Here is a 19805-nt window from a genome sequence, read left to right as displayed (position 1 = left end):
TTGCACGTGCAAGGTACTGGCTGACAGCCTGCCTCTGTTCAACCAGACGCTCCAACATCGCCAGGGTGGAGTTCCAGCGAGTTGGAACATCGATCATGAGCCGGTGCTGTGGCAGGTGCAGCTCCTTCTGCACCTCTTCCAGGCTCGCTATGGCTGCAGGCGAGAGCCGGAAATGACGCACGACCTTCCTTGCTGCCTCAAGGAGTCGGTCCATCCCCTGGTAGGTCCGCAGGAACTTTTGGACTACCAGGTTCAGGACGTGCACCAGGCAGGGGATGTGGGTCAGGTCTCCCCTGCTGATGGCAGCAACCAGGTTTGCCCCATTGGCGGACACCACCTCTCCGAGTCTGAGGCCTCTGGGGGTCAGCCAATTCCTCTCCTGCTCTCGGAGTTTGGCCAAGACGTGGTTCGCCGTCAGTTTGGTCTTCCCCAGGCTGACCAATTCCAGCAGCGCTTGGCAGTGGCGGGGCTTCACGCTGCTGCTGAGGCGGGGAGGTTTGGGCTGGTGTGCCGGTGGATGGAAGTGGATCAGAGGAACCTGCTGCTGTTCCGCTGACCCTGCATGGTGGCACCACCCACTGCGTTGTTGGAGCTGCTGCTCTGACAGTGCCCGATGCTGCTCCCCCCTCCTCACCCCCTTCCACCAAGCTGACCCAATGCGCGCTGAAGGACAGATAGCGGCCTGTCCCAAACCGGCTGCTCCACGAGTCCATGGTGACGTGGACCCGTTGACCCACCGCGTGCTCCAGTCTCCCGACATTGGCCATCACAGAGCGGTGAAGTGCAGGGATGGCCGTGCGTGCAAAAAAAATGTTGGCTGGGGATTGGCCAGTCGGGGGCTGCACACATTAGAAGCGCATGCATGTCGCTCCCCTCCTGCACAAGGGAATTCTTGGTGCGGCTGGTGGTGGCACTGGCAGAACTCGTCTCCTGATCAGCACGCTCGTCTCCTGATCAGCACGCTGTGTGGCCTGCATACCATGATCCTTCTAGCAAGGCCCGCAGACGCATCCTCCTCCTCAGAGCTGATGACATCCCCACTCCCAGGACCTGGCACCCAGTCTTTGTCCAACACCCTGTCATCATCATCCTCCCCCTTCGCAAACATGTCCTGCTGGGATCCCCCAAACTCCCCTTCTGCATGCATGGGCTGAGGGACAGTCACCACTGTCTGACTGTCCAAAGCATCATCCCCCAAAGTGCCCATCAACATTCCTTCCTCCGCCAATTCTGCCGCAACAGCATTCCATAACCCCACTGCGGTTGGGGATAACAAGGTGCTGAGTGACAGGGTGCTGGTGTCGCCCACTGGGGCTGGAGAACTGCACTCCTCCTCCTCCTTCTCCCCAGGCAGTGCTGGTCGGCTGCTGCTGCTCTTGCGAACAGGAGTGGTGGCAGGGGTGGAGGACTCGGTTCCAGAGCTAATGGTGGCCTGCTCATCCACCATCAGTTCCACCACAGCGTCTGCGTCCTTCTCCTCAATAGGACGGCTACGACCTGGCGGTGGGAGGAACATCTGGGCCACACGCTGCTGCGTCTCTGCAGCGTGACTCCCAGCTGTTGGGCGGCCAAGGCGTCCACGGCCAGTGGCTAATGGCTAAAGGCGGAATAGCCACTGGTGCAGACGCAGAACTGCGCATGGTGGTGGTGGCGCGGCTGCCACGCCCACCTCTCTTGGCGATGCCCTTGCTGCCTCTGCCCAAACCGCGGCTGCCAGTGCCAGACATTGTAGATTTTTAATATTCTACAAAAAAACAAAAAAAAGAAAAAAAACACTTATGTATGTAAAGGCGGGTGGGACAAGTGGGGTACTTTAATGGGGTGGGACTGGTGGTGGGTGTGTGAGGTGATGGACAGGTGTACTCTACAACAGAGATCAATGTAGCGCTAGCGAGAAAAAGTGCGCACTGCGCACACAAAGACCCTAGCTGACGCTGACTGACGGTGTCCCTATACACAGACTACAGTACAAGTCAGCGAATACACAATAGAAGTAATATATAAACAATAGGACGGGTGAAGCACTAACGAGAGGGTGCGGACAGCGCAGACGTGCACTGCGCACACAAAGACCCTAGGTAACGCGGTGACGGACGGTACCTATACACAGACTAGAGTACAGTATACTACAGTACTACTAACAATAGAAGAATCTAGCTAAATAATAGAACAGGTGTGACTAGATTACATAGTTACATAGTTATTTTGGTTGAATAAAGACATACGTCCATCGAGTTCAACCAGTATAAAGTACAGAGAGCAGATACAGCAGGACAGGTATAGCAGTAAAGCTGGGCCTTGCTAACTACAAAATAGTACAAATCTATCTAACACAGAAGTAGTAGTAGTAGTACAGGAGTAGAGTAGGACAGGTGAGAGCACAGGTAAGGTAACTAGAGACTAGAGCACAGAGCAGGGCAGGCTGCCTTGCCTAGGCACAGGGCCTAGCTGCTGGCTGCAGGCCTGCAGCAGCACCAGTGACAGTCTCTCTCCCTCCCTAGTCCCCCTATTAATCACACAAACTAAACTGCCTAAAATACAATCTATCTACAATACAAAGCAATACAGTTGAATATCAAGTGTTGGAGTGTAAAAACGCTAGGTTTAGAACAATAGCAATGCACTTGCACACAGACAAAAAGCACTGGAGCAGTCTCTCAGTACAGTCAGTAAGTCGCAAGCAGGACGAGTGAGGCAAGATGGCGTCCGCTATTTATAGAGGGGGGCTTGGCCAGGCTCCCCCTCTGTGATTGGCTGCAGACAGAGGGCTGGGAGCCCTCCGATTCGCTTGTGAGGACTCGAGGTGACGTCTGTCGTGACGCTATCCGAGCTCGGATAGCTAGGATATCTCCGGATATCTGCTTGCTATCCGAGTGCGCTCGGATAGCACAGCCCGGATAGCGAATACTATTCGAGCTCGGTATTAAAGCTCGAATAGTGAAAAAAGAGCTAGGATATCCGAGTACCTCGGATATCCTAGCTCAGATGAGCACCACTACATGCCTTTTGTTTTGTTGTTGCAGCTGCAGTGCAGCCAGAAAAAATGAGGCAGGCATGTACACGCACCAGAAAAATTAGTATAGCGACCGCTGCTAGCAGCGGCCTAAAAAAAAAAAAATAAATAAATAAAAAAAAATTCAGGAATCTGCCTGGAGTCCTGGACCCTGTTGGTGGTGGCGGAGAAGGTAGTGAAGCGGCCTGCAGGCAGAGATGCTGTGTGTGGGGACTGACTTAGTCTTGGGGCAGGCAGTAGCCATCTGGGATCCTTGCCTCATTCATTTTGATTAAGGTGAGGTACTGAACACTGTTGTGACTTAGGCGACTTCTCTTCTCAGTGACAATGCCTCCAGCTGCACTGAAGGTCCTTTCTGACAGGATGCTTGCGGCAGGGCAAGAGAGAAGCTGGATGGCAAATTGGGACAGCTCTGGCCACAGGTCAAGCCTGCGCACCCAGTAGTCCAAGGTTTCAGCGTCGCTGCTCGCAGTGTCTACATCCACAGTTAAGGCCAGGTAGTTGGCTACCTGCCGGTCCAGGCGTTGGTGAAGGGCGGATCCGGAAGGGCTACGGCGAGGCGTTGGACTAAAGAATGTCCGCATGTCCGACATCACCCCGAGATCGCTGGAGCGTCCTGTCCTTGCCTGCATGGACATGGGAGGAGGAGGATTACTGGCAGTGGTACCTTTATTGCGTTGTGCTGTCACATTACCCTTAAATGCATTGTAAAGCACAATTGCCAGCTTGTTCTGCATGTGCTGCATCCTTTCCGCCTTCAGGTGAGTTGGTAACAGGTCCACCACTTTGTGCCTGTACCGAGGGTCTAGTAGCGTGGCCACCCAGTACAGGTCATTCCCCTTGAGTTTTTTTTATACAGGGGACCCCCAACAGGCTGGACAGCATGAAAGACGCTATCTGCACAAAGTCAGATACAGACGTACTATCCATCTCCTCTTGCTCTTCCCGAGTGATGTTACGCAATTCCTCCCTCCCCCCCATCCCCGAACAATACCAAGGGAACGTGGAGCAGCACAAGCCCCCTGTGACGGCTGCTGCGGTTGTTCTTCTGCCGCCGCCCCTTCCTCCTCCACAGAAACACCTTCCTCCCCATCTGAGTCTGACTCCTCTTCTTCCCCACACGACTCCTCTAATTCCTCCTCCTCCCCCCCCCCCCCCCCCCCCCTCTGTGCTGCCGCAGGTGTTGAGGAAACATCTGGTTCGGTTGAAAATTGCTCCCATGACTCTTCCTGCCGTAACTGTTCTGCACGCTCCTCCACAGCTTGATTTGATCCACCACTCTACACACGGCATGCTCCAGGAAGCGTGGGGGGGGGGGGGGGGGGGGGGGGGGGGGGAGGGGAGGGGGGGAAAATCAAGTCGCTGATGGTGCCTTCAGCGCGACTCACCAGGTTGGTCACCTCCTCAAAGTGAGGCATGTTCCTGCATGCTTTTTGCATCAGTGTCCAGTTCAGGGGCCAGAACATCCCCATCTTCCCAGATTGTGTCCTACTGTAATTGTACAGGTACTGGGTGACGGCTTTCTCCTGTTCTAGCAGGCGAGAGAACATGAGCAGGGTCAAATTCCAGCTATCGGGCTATCGCATATCAAGCATCTCACCGGCAAGTTGTTTCTTCGCAAAGCGTGCCATGGCCGTGTAAGACCACCTGAAATGCCCACACAATTTCCTGGCCTTCTTCAGGATGTTCTCTAAGCCTGGGTACTTTGACACAAATCTTTGAACGACCAGATTCAACACATGTGCCATGCAGGGTACATGGGTCAGCTTTCCCAAATTCAAAGCGGAAAGGAGATTGCTGCCGTTGTCACACACCACGTTGCCGATCTCCAGCTGGTGCGGGGTCAGCCATTGCTCCACCTCTTTGTTAAGAGCAGCCAGGATAGCTGGTCCAGTGTGACTTTCCGCTTTGAGGCAAGACATGTCTAAGATGGCGTGACACCGTCGTACCTGGCATGCAGCATAGGCTCTGGGGAGATGGGCCTGTGTAGCTGGAGAGGAGGAGATTGCAGCACCACTAGAGTTGAACTGCCACTCAGGCAACGAGGAGGATGACAGCGAAGAGGATGTAGTAGGAGAAGGAGAGGAGGTGGCAGGAGCCCTGCATGCAAGCCGTGGAGGTTCCACAAGTTGGTCCGCTGCGCAGCCACGTACTCCCTGCTTGCCATCGTTCACCAGGTTGACCCAATGGGCTGTGTACGTAATGTAGCAGCCCTGCCCGTGCTTGGCAGACCAGGCATCCGGTGTCAGGTGGATCCTTGACCCAACGCTCTTCGGCAGAGATGACACAACTTGCCCCTCAACTTCACGGTATAATTTGGGTATCGCCTTTCTAGAAAAATAATTGCGGCCTGGTATCTTCCACTATGGTGTCCCAATGGCCACAAATTTACAGAAAGCCTCAGACTCCACCAGCTTGTATGGTAATAGCTGGCAAGCTAATAGTTCCGCCACGCCAGCTGTCAGATGCCGGGCAAAAGGGTGACTGGCAGAAATTGGCTTCTACCGCTCAAAGACTTCCTTCACGGACACCTGGCTGCTGTGGGCAGAGGAGCAGGAACCGCTCAAGGGCAGAGGCGGTGTGGAGGAGGGTGGCTGTGAAGGTGCAAGGGAGAAAGTGGCTGAAGATGCTGCACCTGAAGGAGGAAGAGGAGAAGGAGGGTGGCTTGTCTTTTGGGTGCTGCTTTTCCTCAGGTGTTCTTGCCATTGCTGTGTGTGCGCGCGCCTTTTCTCCAGGTGCCTTCGTAAGGCACTTGTCCCTACATGAGTATTGGCCTTTCCATGGCTCAATTTTTGGAGGCTGAGACAACAGATGGCTTTACTCCAATCTGAGGCACACACACACGTTAAAAATGTTCCAAACCGCTGAGCCACCCTGGGGTGATGGCATCAGCAGCTGACGTTGAAGGGCATGTTGGCTGGCTGTCCACAGCTGGCGATACATGGCACCGGACACTACCACCAGCTGTTTCTGAGGACGAGCTCCCTCTGCTTCTTTCAGGGACTCGTCTCCTCCTACTCCTCTCTGACTCAATCATCCCCCCTTCTCACACGTTACGTCCATAGTATCGCCACCTAACTCAGACGTATGAGGTGGTGTAACTTGCTTAGCGCCTTCATCTTGTTGTAGTAGTATTGGCTGTGCATCAGTGATTTCCCCACCAAATAACTCCTGCGGACTGTCAAATGCAGCAGATGTGGTGCTTGTAGTAGCGCTGGTGGCTGCAGAAGATGAGGTGTTCTGTGTTAAATAGTCAAACACGTCCTGAAAATGTTGGGAGTTGATGGGACGTGCCTTCTGAGCACTGTACTTTGGTCCAGGGCCGCATGAAATCACATCAGCACGACCTCGCACAGACCTGCCGGGTGGCCTTCCTTTGGGTCTGCCTCTATGTGTTTTTTTCCATATCAGGGGGGGGGGGGGGGGGGGGGAGGATGAAGTAAAGGTATGCACAGACTTGACTGTAGAGTATGGCTCTCATACTACATGAAGGGTGGTAAGATTGGTCTGTGATCTTTCAGTTTCCAAAGACTATAGTCTGATGTGTGTTTGATGAGCCTTAAGACTGCTACAATACTGCCTACTGAGCGAGCCCTAGTGGCTGCAGCTCTAGTGTTTGGGGTCCGCCAGAATAAAAGTGCAATCTTGTCTATGGGTATCTCACACATATACACTATTAACAAAAACAAAACTGATCCCCTAGTCTCCACACACATTTGTTCCAATACAAGGCCACAGACTTTATGTTTGTTATAAGCCAAATGTTTTTTCTAATAGCTGAGCAACAGGTCAGATTACAGAGCTTCTACACGTGTGCTGAGATGCACTCTGCAAATATCCAGAGATGCACTCTGCGAATCCAGAATCCTGCTAATTTGCGCCTAATCTGCATTACTCACTACCTCTAAATATCTGCTTCTTTTTCAATTGTAAACTGCTGAAAAGTTATTTTAGAGCAGATGAAAATTAACTCATAAACGATAACTCAGGAGAAAAAGTTAATTTAACTAATAATGTAAGAATTATTAATGTAGCATAGTAATAATCTAATGTCCTACCATATTAATATGTACTAGCTGATGGCCCGGCGTTGCACAGGTATGTATCCCACACCTGCTGCTTCCCATCCACACCCAGGCACCATCCAAGACACTTTGGTATGACATTTGTTTTGATGTTTGCTTAGACTGTCATATCCTTGCAATGTACACCATTACCTGCAAATTTGTGTCAATGCTGCTGCACATTAAACTATAGTGCCAGACAATTTCCTTACTTTGTTGCATTTGCATGGACTTTTTTCTTGAGTCTTGAGCACATAGCTTACTGGGTGTTCCTTTGCCAGCTACTTTCAGCTTTGCCCGAGTGCCCGCCAGCTCTCCCATATACACAGGTATGTATTTGGCTGGGCCCACTTTTTCTAACTCTAACACACAATTACTCAAGTATGCAATGACCAAGTTTGTGAGCTTTGCAGTCTGTGGCATGCATAAGTTGCATTGAAATGAAACAAATCTGATTGGCTGTTTGTGGCACCACCCTCTTTTCTGAATTTGAAGCCCAGTCACTTAATGACCAACTGTACCAAGTTTGAGGCTTCAGCCATTAACAGTGCAATAAATGCAGCAATTAAATATTACCCTTGAAAATTAATAGGTGAATTTTGATTGGCGTTTGTAGGCTCCACCCACTTTTCTGAATATTAACCCTTTCTGGACCAGCACCCTCTGCCCCCTTAAGGACCAGAAGGTGCTGGTCCCGTAAAATCGCCGCTTCCCATCGAATCGCCGCAATGATCCACCGCTCCAGACGAACACGCCGCTCTGTCCCTGCCGCAGGCTGCTCTCTCTGCCGTCGCTATGACGGTAGAGCGCTGTGCGCCGGTCAGGAGCCGCTTTCATTGGCTCCTGACCCCTGACCCTGTCACTCCATGTAAGCCAATGAGAGCGGCTTACATGAATGACAGGGCCAGGAGCCAATGAAAACGGCTCCTGCCCGGCTCACCGTGCTCTGCCGTCATAGAGGCGGCAGGGCAGCAACGATCGGCGGGGGCAGAGCGGACCGAGCGGCGGAGACGGGCAGGGGCGCACGGTCAATGGGACGTAGAGTTTACGTCCGGTCAGGACCGCAGCGCCCCCTGCCCGACGTAGATTCGCACTCGCTCGGTCCGCAGGTAGTTAATTACAGTCACCAACTGTGCAAAGTTTGAGAACCCTACCATTAACAGTGTAAGAATGGCTGCAGTTTACATTTTCCCAGTGAAATTTGTATTTGTCTCCACCCACTTTTTTGTTATGGGGATAAAAAGTATCCTATAGGTTATTCCAGGTAAAGTACTATGTGTGTGTGCCAAATTTAATTCAAATCCGTTCAGCCATCGTTGCGTGATGGAGTAACAAACATCCAAACTTTTGAATTTATAATAATATTAGTGAGATTTATACAGCACTGACATCTTCTGAAGCACTATACAGAGTGCATAGCCATGTCACTGACTGTCTTCAGGAGGAGCTCACAATCTAATCCTACCATAGTCATAGGGCCAGATTTATCAAGAGTGTCTGAGACAAAATATTAGTATGTGTTTAGAATGCATGCAGAACTGTCTCAGGCATCCTAAGAAATCATTAGATAGTGCAGATTCCTTCTAAAACTGTAAGGACTAGAAGGAGCTAGGAAGGTCTCCCAGGCAGTGCTGTGTGTGAGGGGAATTGCTGTTGCTGAGGTAACCAACACATCTGCTGTCAGCAAGCTGGAATAACTTGTTTCTTTAACTATCTGGGACAAAATTACCAGATAGACAAGCTTCAAATTGTAAAAAATTCCAATGTCTGCTCTGTTTACATATATTCTTTACATGCTCTGCAGGGTGTAATTCTCCACACACTAGTCTGAAACTCCCCTCCTTTTCAACAAATAAATATTGTCAGGGTGAAGGGGAGTTCACCATGGTAACAAAACATATCAGCAGTGAATGATTAAACAGGAAGCTTTGAAGTGTCAGCGCTAACCTGCTCAAGGAGTGCTTAAAGGACAAGCGACACCCATGCTAACCTAGAAATAAAAAACACATATCTAAGTAGATAAATACAACTTCTACTTGCATAACAGATGTATTTTGCTATCCACGTAATGATTCCTGTGAATTTTATAAAGGAAAAGCAGAAAATCCTATTCTAGGCAGTGGCCATCTTGCCAAGCTAATGCTGATATCATATCCTCCCTGACTCTTGTTTCCCCCCATCCTTCTCTTGCTCATTGTGTATTCATTAGCTTCCCTCCTCCCAGAGTCTTCAGACACTCCCACTGAGGTGTATACTAAGGACTACACTGTCTTATCCTCCAATCACTGAGTCACCTCAGCCTTGCTTGTAAACACAAGTGAGCAGAGGTGTTTCAGATAAGAAAGCTAGGCAGGGAAATAAATGGAAGAGGAGGAATATATTCTAGATAAAAGGAACTCCAAGCATTCAACTGTTTGGCACTAGGGCCAGTGCTCATAAAGTATGTGATAACTCCAAACCATAACAGCAGAAAAGGTTTTGCAAGTTTTGAATGTAGGATTAGCATCTTTATCACTTAATACACTCAGAACTGTTTCTATTGAAATTTGATTTTTATGGTGACAATACCGCTTTAAGAAGTGGTATCAGTCACTTCTTATTCAAGGACAGTTCTGCACTGTCCTTAATCTAAAAACAACACTCAGAACTGGCGCTATTTCCATTCCCTTAAGAAAGCATTGGGGAGCTTCTTGCAAACGTGCAGAACACTACCCCCTGCTGGTAAGGACAAATTAAGAAGAAAAATCTGTCGGTAACACTTTGATAAATCTGGCCCTATTGTATTGCCATAATATTATTATGGAATTATATAACACTATCTTCTGCAGCACTTTACAGAGAACATAGTCATGTCACTGACTGTACTCAGAGGAGCTCACTATCCAATTCCAGTGTTCTCCCCAGGATTTTTTTCCAGCCGGGTGGCATGAAATGGTAGCCGGGTGGCATGAAAAAGCAGCCGGGTGGGGCGAGATGAAAATGCAGGGCAACTCTGCTTACAGCATAGGAGGAGGTGAGGAGGTAAGCCGATGACAGCCGGGTGGTCACCAAATCTAGCCGGGTGGAGCACCCGGCTAAAAGAGCCTGGGGAGAACACTGAATTCCTACTATAGTGATAGCTTAAAGCGGATCCGAGATGAAAAACTAACTATAACAATTAACTTGTCTATATATCTAATCTAAAGTTTAGATAGTTTACACAGCAAATCTAGCTGCAAACAGCTTTAATAGTATATGATAATTTCTTCCTGTGATACAATGACAGTAGCCATGTTGTTTGTAAACATTACACAGAGGCAGGCTTATCTGCATCTTGAGCACTCAGCCTGTGAAAAAAAAAAAAAAAAAACCTAGTCCCCCCGCCTCTGAAATCAATGGCTAGTAACACCTTCCCCTCCTCCTGCCCAGACTGAGCTCCCATGAGCCCTTGCTACTGCCAAGGCTCTCTGAAAACCTGTGGGCGTGGCTTGTTTAGTTTATAGGGAATCAGGGCTGGAACCCACAGGAGCGGTTTTTTGAGCATTTTGGCAGCGCTGCGATACGCTAGCGTTTTGCCAAAACGCTCAGCTGATGTTAATAGATGGGGCAACTTCCATAGGAGCGTTTGCGTTTCTGGGAAACGCAAACGCAGGACCTGCAGCATTTTGGGAGCGTTAGCGCTTCAATGTAAAGTATTGAAACGCTAGCAGAAACGCTCAGCAAAACCTAAACTGAGCGGTTTTGCTAGCGTTTTGCGGTTCAGCACACTGTAACAAAATTAAAAATAATTCACAGGACCAATCAGGATAAAAACGCGAAACGCAAAACGCTACACAACCGCTGAGCAAAAAAATACACTGTTGCAAAACGCGACCGAAAACACGCATGAATCCGCTTGCAAACCGCTCAGACAAAACGCTAGCGGTTGCGTTTTGCGTTTGCAGATTTCAGTGGGTTCCAGGCCTCAGAGTATTAAAACAAAAAAGTATTTGGCTTGAGGAATGCCCTATAAACAATAGGAAAGGAACACAATTATGCAATGAGTAAAAGTTCACCTCAGATCCACTTTAATGTGTGCTGTGTGTCTGCGTGGTTAAGTTTGCCAGGTATGGGAGCCACAGATTTCTGAAGGCGGCACTGAATTGCACAGACACATGTGTGCGGGGGTTGTGCCATATGCTTGAGCCTGATAAGTAACAGAGAGATAGAGAGATAGAGAGATAGAGAGATAGAGAGATAGAGAGATAGAGAGATAGAGAGATAGAGAGATAGAGAGATAGAGAGATAGAGAGATAGAGAGATAGAGAGATAGAGAGATAGAGAGATAGAGAGATAGAGAGATAGAGAGATAGAGAGATAGAGAGATAGAGAGATAGATATATATATATATATATATATATATAAAAAATATAATACGAAGTTATGCTGATTGGTTCAGTTTCAAGCTACATAGAATTAGGGTGCATACACACATCAGACTATGGTCTTTGGAAAATGAATGATCACAGACCAATCTTACCACCCTTCATGTAGTATGAGAGCCATACTCTACACAGTCTTTTCTATGGAGCTGAACTCCACATCAGAAAAAAATCTTTGCAAGATGCTGCACAGACACAAAAGATCAGTATCTGCAAAAGAGCTGTTCCTACCAAAAATCCATCCCTGCAAATTGCAATGATAGTCTATGAGATCTGGAGATCATCATACACACATGATTTAACTGACATTCATCAGCAGATCAAGCAATCATCCACAGATCTGAAAATCCATCCTGGTGGATCTGATCTGCAGATGAATGTCAGTTAACCACTTGAGGACCTAGGGCTTTCTACCTCTTAAGGACCGGCCACTTTTTTTCCATTCAGACCACTGCAGCTTTCACGGTTTATTGCTCGCTCATACAACCTACCACCTAAATGAATTTTGGCTCCTTTTCTTGTCACTAATAAAGCTTTCTTTTGGTGCTATTTGTTTGCTCCTGCGATTTTTACTTATTATATTCATCAAAAAAGACATGAATTTTGGCAAAAAAATGATTTTTTTTTTAACTTTCTGTGCTGACATTTTTCAAATTAAGTAAAATTTCTGTATACATGCAGCGCAAAAAATGTGGACAAACATGTTTTTGATTAAAAAAAAAACCCATTCAGTGTATATTTATTGGTTTGGGTAAAAGTTATAGCGTTTACAAACTATGGTGCAAAAAGTGAATTTTCCCATTTTCAAGCATCTATGACTTTTCTGACCCCCTGTCATGTTTCATGAGGGGCTAGAATTCCAGGATAGTATAAATACCCCCCAAATGACCCCATTTTGGAAAGAAGACATCCCAAAGTATTCACTGAGAGGCATAGTGAGTTCATAGAAGATATTATTTTTTGTCACAAGTAAGCGGAAAATGACACTTTGTGAAAAAAAAAAAAAAAAAAAGTTTCCATTTCTTCTAACTTGCGACAAAAAAAAATGAAATCTGCCACGGACTCACCATGCCCCTCTCTGAATACCTTGAAGGGTCTACTTTCCAAAATGGGGTCATTTGTGGGGTGTGTTTACTGTCCTGACATTTTGGGGGGTGCTAAATTGTAAGCACCCCTGTAAAGCCTAAAGGTGCTCATTGGACTTTGGACCCCTTAGCGCAGTTAGGCTGCAAAAAAGTGCCACACATGTGGTATTGCCATACTCAGGAGAAGTAGTATAATGTGTTTTGGGGTGTATTTTTACACATACCCATGCTGGGTGGGAGAAACACCTCTGTAAAGGACAATCTTGATTTTATTTTTTTTTTTTTTTTTTTTTTTTTTTTTTTTTTACACACAATTGTCCATTTACAGAGAGATTTCTCCCACCCAGCATGTGTATGTGTAAAAATACACCCCAAAACACATTATACTACTTCTCCTGAGTACGGCGATACCACATGTGTGACACTTTTTTGCAGCCTAGGTGCGCTAAGGAGCCCAACGTCCTAATCACAGGTCATTTTGAGGCATTTGTTTTCTAGACTACTCCTCACGGTTTAGGGCCCCTAAAATGCCAGGGCAGTATAGGAACCCCACAAGTGACCCCATTTTAGAAAGAAGACACCCCAAGGTATTCCGTTAGGTGTATGGCAAGTTCATAGAAGATTTTATTTTTTGTCACAAGTTAGTGAAAAATGACACTTTGTGAAAAAAAAAAAAAAATCAATTTCCGCTAACTTTTGACAAAAAATAAAATCTTCTATGAACTCGTCATACACCTAACAGAATACATTGGGGTGTCTTTTTTTCTAAAATGGGGTCCGTTTCTGGGGTTCCTATACCGCCCTGGCATTTTACGGGCCCAAAACCGTGAGTAGTCTGGAAACCAAATGTCTCAAAATGACTGTTCAGGGTATAAGCATCTGCAAATTTTGATGACAGGTGGTCTATGAGGGGGCGAATTTTGTGGAACCGGTCATATGCAGGGTGGCCTTTTAGATGACAGGTTGTATTGGGCCTGATCTGATGGATAGGAGTGCTAGGGGGGTGATAGGAGGTGATTGATGGGTGTCTCAGGGGGTGGTTAGAGGGGAAAATAGATGCAATCAATGCACTGGGGAGGTGATCGGAAGGGGGTCTGAGGGGGATCCGAGGGTTTGGCCGAGTGATCAGGAGCCCACACGGGGCAAATTAGGGCCTGATCTGATGGGTAGGTGTGCTAGGGGGTGACAGGAGGTGATTGATGGGTGTCTCAAGGTGTGATTAGAGGGGGGAATAGATGCAAGCAATGCACTGGCGAGGTGATCAGGGCTGGGGCCTGAGGGCATTCTGAGGGTGGGGGCGGGTGATTGAGTGCCCTAGGGGCAGATAGGGGTCTAATCTGATAGGTAGCAGTGACAGGGGGTGATTGATGGGTGTTTAGGGTAGAGAACAGATATAAACACTGCCCTTGGGAGGTGATCTGACGTCGGATCTGCGGGCGAACTATTGGTGTGGGTGGGTGATCAGATTGCCCGCAAGGGGCAGGTTAGGGGCTGATTGATGGGTGGCAGTGCCAGGGGGTGATTGACAGGTGATCAGCGGGTTATTACAGGGAAGAACAGATGTAACTAATGCACTGGCGAATTGATAAGGGGGGGGGTCTGAGGGCAATCTGAGCGTGTAGGCGGGTGATTGGGTACCCGCAAGGGGCAGATTAGGGTCTGATCTGATGGGTAACAGTGACAGGTGGTGATAGGGGGTGATTGATGGGTAATTAGTGGGTGTTTAGAGGAGAGAATAGATGTAAACACTGCGTTTGGGTGGTGATCTGATGTCGGATCTGCGGGCGATCTATTGGTGTGGGTGGGTGATCAGATTGCCCGCAAGGGGCAGGTTAGGGGCTGATTGATGGGTGGCAGTGACAGGGGGTGATTGACAGGTGATCAGGGGGGATAGATGCATACAGTACACAGGGGGGGGGGGGGGGGGTCTGGGGAGAATCTGAGGGGTGGGGGGGTGATCAGGAGGGGGCAGTGGGCAGGGGGGGGGGGAGATAAAAAAAAAAAAAAAATAGCGTTGACAGATAGTGACAGGGAGTGATTGATGGGTGATTAGGGGGGTGATTGGGTGCAAACAGGGGTCTGGGGGGTGGGCAGGGGGGGGGGAGAAATCAGTGTGCTTGGGTGCAGACTAGGGTGGCTGCAGCCTGCCCTGGTGGTCCCTCGGACACTGGGACCACCAGGGCAGGAGGCAGCCTGTATAATACACTTTGTAAACATTCCAAAGTGTATTATACACTTTGTATGCGGCGATCGCGGGGTTAACATCCCGCCGGCGCTTCCGTATAGCCGGCGGGATGTTGCGGCGGGCGAGCGGTGACAGGCGCCGGATCGCGTCACGGATGACGCAATCGCTCCGCCCATGCTCTTAGAAGGACCGCCGCCTCTGTGGGTGAGCCGGTCATTCAGGGCTCCACTTCTCGGCCGCCTCTGTGCGTTAGGCGGTCGGGAAGTGGTTAAATCATGTGTGTACGATGATCTGCAGATCTCATAGACTATTATTGCAATTTGCAGGAATGGATTTTTGGTAGGAACAGCTCTTTTGCAGATACTGATCTTTTGTGTCTGTACAGCATCTGTGTGTGCAGCATCTTGCAAAGATTTTTTTTCTGATGTGGAGTGCAGCTCCATAGAAAAGACTGAAGGTATGGCTCTCATACTACATGAAGGGTGGTAAGATTGGTCTGTGATCTTTCAGTTTCCAAAGACTATAGTCTGATGTGTGTATGAGCCTTTAAAATGAATTTGGAATGCAGGGGAAAAATATATTTGCATCTCATTGCTATAATCATCCCCAAATGGAATTGCCTCCATTTCATAGACCACCCCCAGCTGTAACCTAACACAAATTTTGGCAATCGTTACAAGAAACACATTTGTTCTACCAAGCTCCAGTTCAGCCCATGGGTGCTCACACTCCTACTGTGGATGTAAAAAAAAAAAAAAAAAACCTGCACGGTAACATTTCACTTCATATATCTAATCCACTGTTTGTAGAACCTCTTGCTTGCAATCAGCATCAATTGAAATCACATATATAAAAGCAGGGCATTAACTATTGAAGTGTACCATCATAAACGTAACGTTTTGTTTTTTTAAAAATGCATATTAAAGGTCTGGATTGTATCATCACAATACACAGCTAAGTACAGAATCTCACACACATAGGAGTTCAGCAAATATAAAGCTAAGAAATTTAGATTATATAAGTCTGTACAATACACCCTGGCAGTCACACAACACAAATAACTTACTGTTTGATTGTAGAGATGATGACAGCTGCAGACAACTGGAGATAACAACAGTAGACACTGTACAACAGCAGTATTCAAGGCGTACATTTGAATACGGCGCTGGTAGACTTGGGCGCAGGATCCAGCTGTTAAATGGCTGGTCCTGCTTCTGCACAAGTCCGGGGCGTTTTAATTACTATTCCCCCTCCAGGCCGACATGGATAGTGGGGGAATGAAATAATTCGGCTTCCAGCGATTGCTGGAGGCCGAATTATTGTGTTTTTTAAACAACTTCGGCTCCGTCTTCTGACGGAGCCGACCTTCCTCACTGAGCGCCGCTATAGACTGATTCCCATTACAGTCTATGGCGGCGCTGGCTGCGCCCAAAGCTAGCAGCGCTGAAAAGCACTGCTCCGGTATTCAAGACCTTCTTTCTCTTTTATGTGGCGTGATAGGATTACATGAGATACAGACTCCGCCTACAGCCAGCTAGCACTACTAGCAATTCAAGTTCAGTGTCTAAGGGGGAGGAGGAGTGGGTTCAGAAGAATGTAGGCAGAGTTTACACTCTTTCAACATTATTTCCAACCTTGGGTATACTATACATTTGTTAGTTCAGAGATGTTTTGAACATTAGTCTGTTTATTTTTTTTAGTTGAAAACATGAAGAGCAAACTGCTTACGAACAGAAATAAATTGTTATGAAAGGGCAGGCAGCTAGGGAATCAAACGCTTCATATGCTTTGCAACCGTTGTTGAGTATGAACTTTGTGCATCTTTGTCAGAGGAGAACTAGTAAAGAAAAGTAGGATGCAGTCATATAGTGGACATAGGGCTCTATTCACTATCACACATGCGGTTAGGCCTTGTTCACATCATAAATCTTAACACTCTCAGGGCTGGAACCCACTAGAGCGATTTTTGAGCGTTTAGGAAGTGTGATAAATCGCTAGCGATTTCCCTAAACGCTCTGCCAATGTAAATGGATGGTGCAAATTCCACAGAAGCGATTAGCAAAATCGCAAACGCAGGACATGCAGCATTTTGTTAGCGTTTGCGCTTCAATGTAAAGTATATAATCGCTGGCGTAATCGCTCATCAAAACCTGCACGGAGCGATTTAGCTAGCGTTTTGAAGTTACTGTACACTGTAACAAAATTAAAATTAATTGAAAGGACCAATCAGACTTTAAAACGCTAATCGCTACACAACCGCTGGCAATTTGATACACTTTTTAAAATCGCTCTCTAAAACGCTCAGGAAATCGCTTACAAAACTGCTCATACAAAACGTTAGCGATTGCGATTAGCGATAGCGTTTTGTAGTGGGTTCCAGGCCTCATAAGGAATCATTGCTCAAGCACTTTAGGGCGATTTTCAAAATCGCTGGCGCTGGCAAAATCACGAAAGTGCCCTTAGTGTGAACAAGCCCTCAGAAATTTTTATGGAAATATTACCGGCAGTAATAATTTCTGCATTTTTCCAACATTCCCTAAAAGTTTTCTGTATGTTTTCCACATGCGGGAACAATGCGTAAAAAAATTGGAGAAAATGCGTAATCATGTAGTAAGCATGCGGAAACCATGCGGAAAAAAGTGGCATAAAAGCCACTTCGTACACACGTTGGACTGTAAAGGACCATACACACGTCTGATTTTTTTTGACCGACTATCGTTCAGACCAGTCGTTTGAACATACAGTCGAGCGTGTGAACGACAGGTCAAGCGATAGATAAAGTCGTCCCCGAACGATCCAGCTGGCGGATCCACAAGACCGACTGTCGTTTGGATTAGTGCGCGGTCAGTGCGTGTGTACAAACGATGGCCGACTGAAGGTATCCGTGACGGACTGGAAAAAGTCGGCGTCTGCGCAGACGTACATTTGCGCGTCCATACGTCTTATTTGAACATCTTGTAATTTGACCCGTTTAAACGTTTCAACGGGTTCTAGTTTTAAACGTCTTGAATTGATTAATAAAAGTTTAAAGGGACACTTAAGTCAAACAAAAAAAATTAGTTTTACTCACCTTGGGCTTCCAATAGCCCGCTGCAGCTGTCCGGTGCCCTCGCCATCTCCCTCCGATCCTCCTGGCCCTGCCGGCAGCCACTTCCTGTTTCGGTGACAGGAGCTGACAGGCTGGGGACGCGAGTGATTCTTCGCGTTCCTGGCCACAATAGCGCCATCTATGCTGCTACAGCATATATCATATACCATATAGCAGCATAGAGGGTGCTAATGTGTCTGGGAACGCGAAGAATCACTCGCGTCCCCAGCCTGTCAGCTCCTGTCACCGAAACAGGAAGTGGCTGCTGGTGGGGCCAGGAGGATCGGAGGGAGACAGTGAGGGCACCGGACAGCTGCAGGGGGCTATTGGAAGCCCTAGGTGAGTAAAACTCATTTTTTTTTTGTTTGACTTCAGTGTCCCTTTAAGTACAATAGGTATGTGTAGTTTCACAGTGTAATTTTTTTTTTATTATATTTTTGTTGTTGTTGTAATGACACAATGATTGTGCAGTCTGAGCAAACAGGACATATTAGTTCAAAGCAAAATACATTTTTTCTCTTGTGTGTCATTGTTGTGTAATTACTGTGTAATTATGAGTTTATTAACACAATGGTTCTGCTGTCTGAGCATACAGGATATAGTAGTTCAAAGCAATATTAGTTCAAAGCAAAAGGTTTCACTTGTGTGTCATCATTGTCATTGTGTAATTAACACAATTGTTCTGAGCATACAGGACATAATAGTTCAAAGCAAAATACACTTGTGTGTTCTTTCAAAGTGTCATAAGTGTCATTGTGTAACAATGGTTGTGCTGTCTGATCACACCAGGCAGATCTGGATGTGTATTCAATTGCAGACTGCTATACACATCACCAGTATAAATAAAGGGTACTTGGAACTGGATCAGCGGTACAGCTGAGTTTGGGTTGCTGTGTGGACGTCTTGTTGTGAACATTGTGAACACTGCCTGTCACTATCCTCTACAAGGTAACTTTTATTGCTTAATAGTAAATAATAGTCATGTTATTTTAGTCTTGTTACTGTTGTGTGTGAGTCGAGTGCTTGCTTTGTACATTGTAATTTCTGAGAAAGATTTGGGAGATGTACTAATGTAATTCATTTGATAAAAAAATGCAATGCTGTGTTGTAATTGATCTTTAATATTATAGACAGACCTTGCACTGTGTGATTCTGGTAATGTCATGTTGAAAGAATGGGCACTTTCAAGTATAGTGCATTACTGCTATTACCGGTGCGTGCTAGCAGCATCATCTGTTGTTATGCTCTTTGACTGAATGGTTACCGTGTGTATTTATGATATTTGACTGTATTGCTTTTATTGACATTAGTACCTTTTGTCTCAGCAGTGGACATGGATGCAAAGCAGCAGCGTGAACATGAATTTATCACATTTCATTGAGCTATATTGTGGCCACCCATGTCTGTGGAAAACCAACTGTCGGGAGTATTCAAACAGGCTTATGAAGAATAGGGCTTATGAACAGCTAGCAGAGTTTTACCACACTGAGGATCCTGCCGCCACAGTGGTAACGGTGAAGAAGAAGTTTCAGAACCTATGCAGTGTTCATAAACGTCAATTGAATGCGACCAGGGCTTCCAAAAGGTCGGGTGCTGGGGCTGAGGAGGTGTTCACAAAACTGGTGTGGTATTTCCCATTACTGGAGTTCTGTGTGTCAAATGCAGATGATGACGATGGAGTGGAAATGGAAGACTATGAAGATGGACTACAGATGCCGGAGCAAGACTAGCATGTTCAAGTCGCTGTGTAGGTAATGTCCATTTGTGTTTGCAGATGAAAGTTATGTTCCATGTACGTGGGGTTTCATCTTCATGTGGCTTAAATCCAGCGCCGCACATGTGGCTTGGGCCTTGTTTCCACTTAGTGCGCTTCTATCCACTACTGTCCGCTTTTTATCAGCATGTCAATGTTACAGATTGATACATGTTGCTGAAAAGCGGACAGAAGCGCAGAGATGGAAACAAGGCCT

General features: G+C 47.1%; 1 protein-coding gene across 1 annotated transcript in view; it reads right to left on the bottom strand.

Moving 5' to 3' along the window:
• The window catches only part of LOC137533958 (glutathione S-transferase P 1-like), a 132335-nt gene extending 116446 nt beyond the window's left edge, over positions 1–15889 (bottom strand). The window contains exon 1 of the mRNA XM_068255288.1: positions 15814–15889. Coding sequence (XP_068111389.1) covers position 15814 — 1 coding nt within the window. The 5' untranslated portion in view covers positions 15815–15889. The remainder of the gene's footprint in view (positions 1–15813) is intronic.
• Between the last annotated feature and the right edge of the window lie 3916 nt (positions 15890–19805).

This window comes from Hyperolius riggenbachi, chromosome 10 (genome assembly GCF_040937935.1).
Source record: "Hyperolius riggenbachi isolate aHypRig1 chromosome 10, aHypRig1.pri, whole genome shotgun sequence".
Taxonomy (NCBI): Eukaryota; Metazoa; Chordata; class Amphibia; order Anura; family Hyperoliidae; genus Hyperolius; species Hyperolius riggenbachi.
Note: the sequence above shows the minus strand (reverse complement) of the source record. Positions and strands in the feature narration are given on the sequence as shown.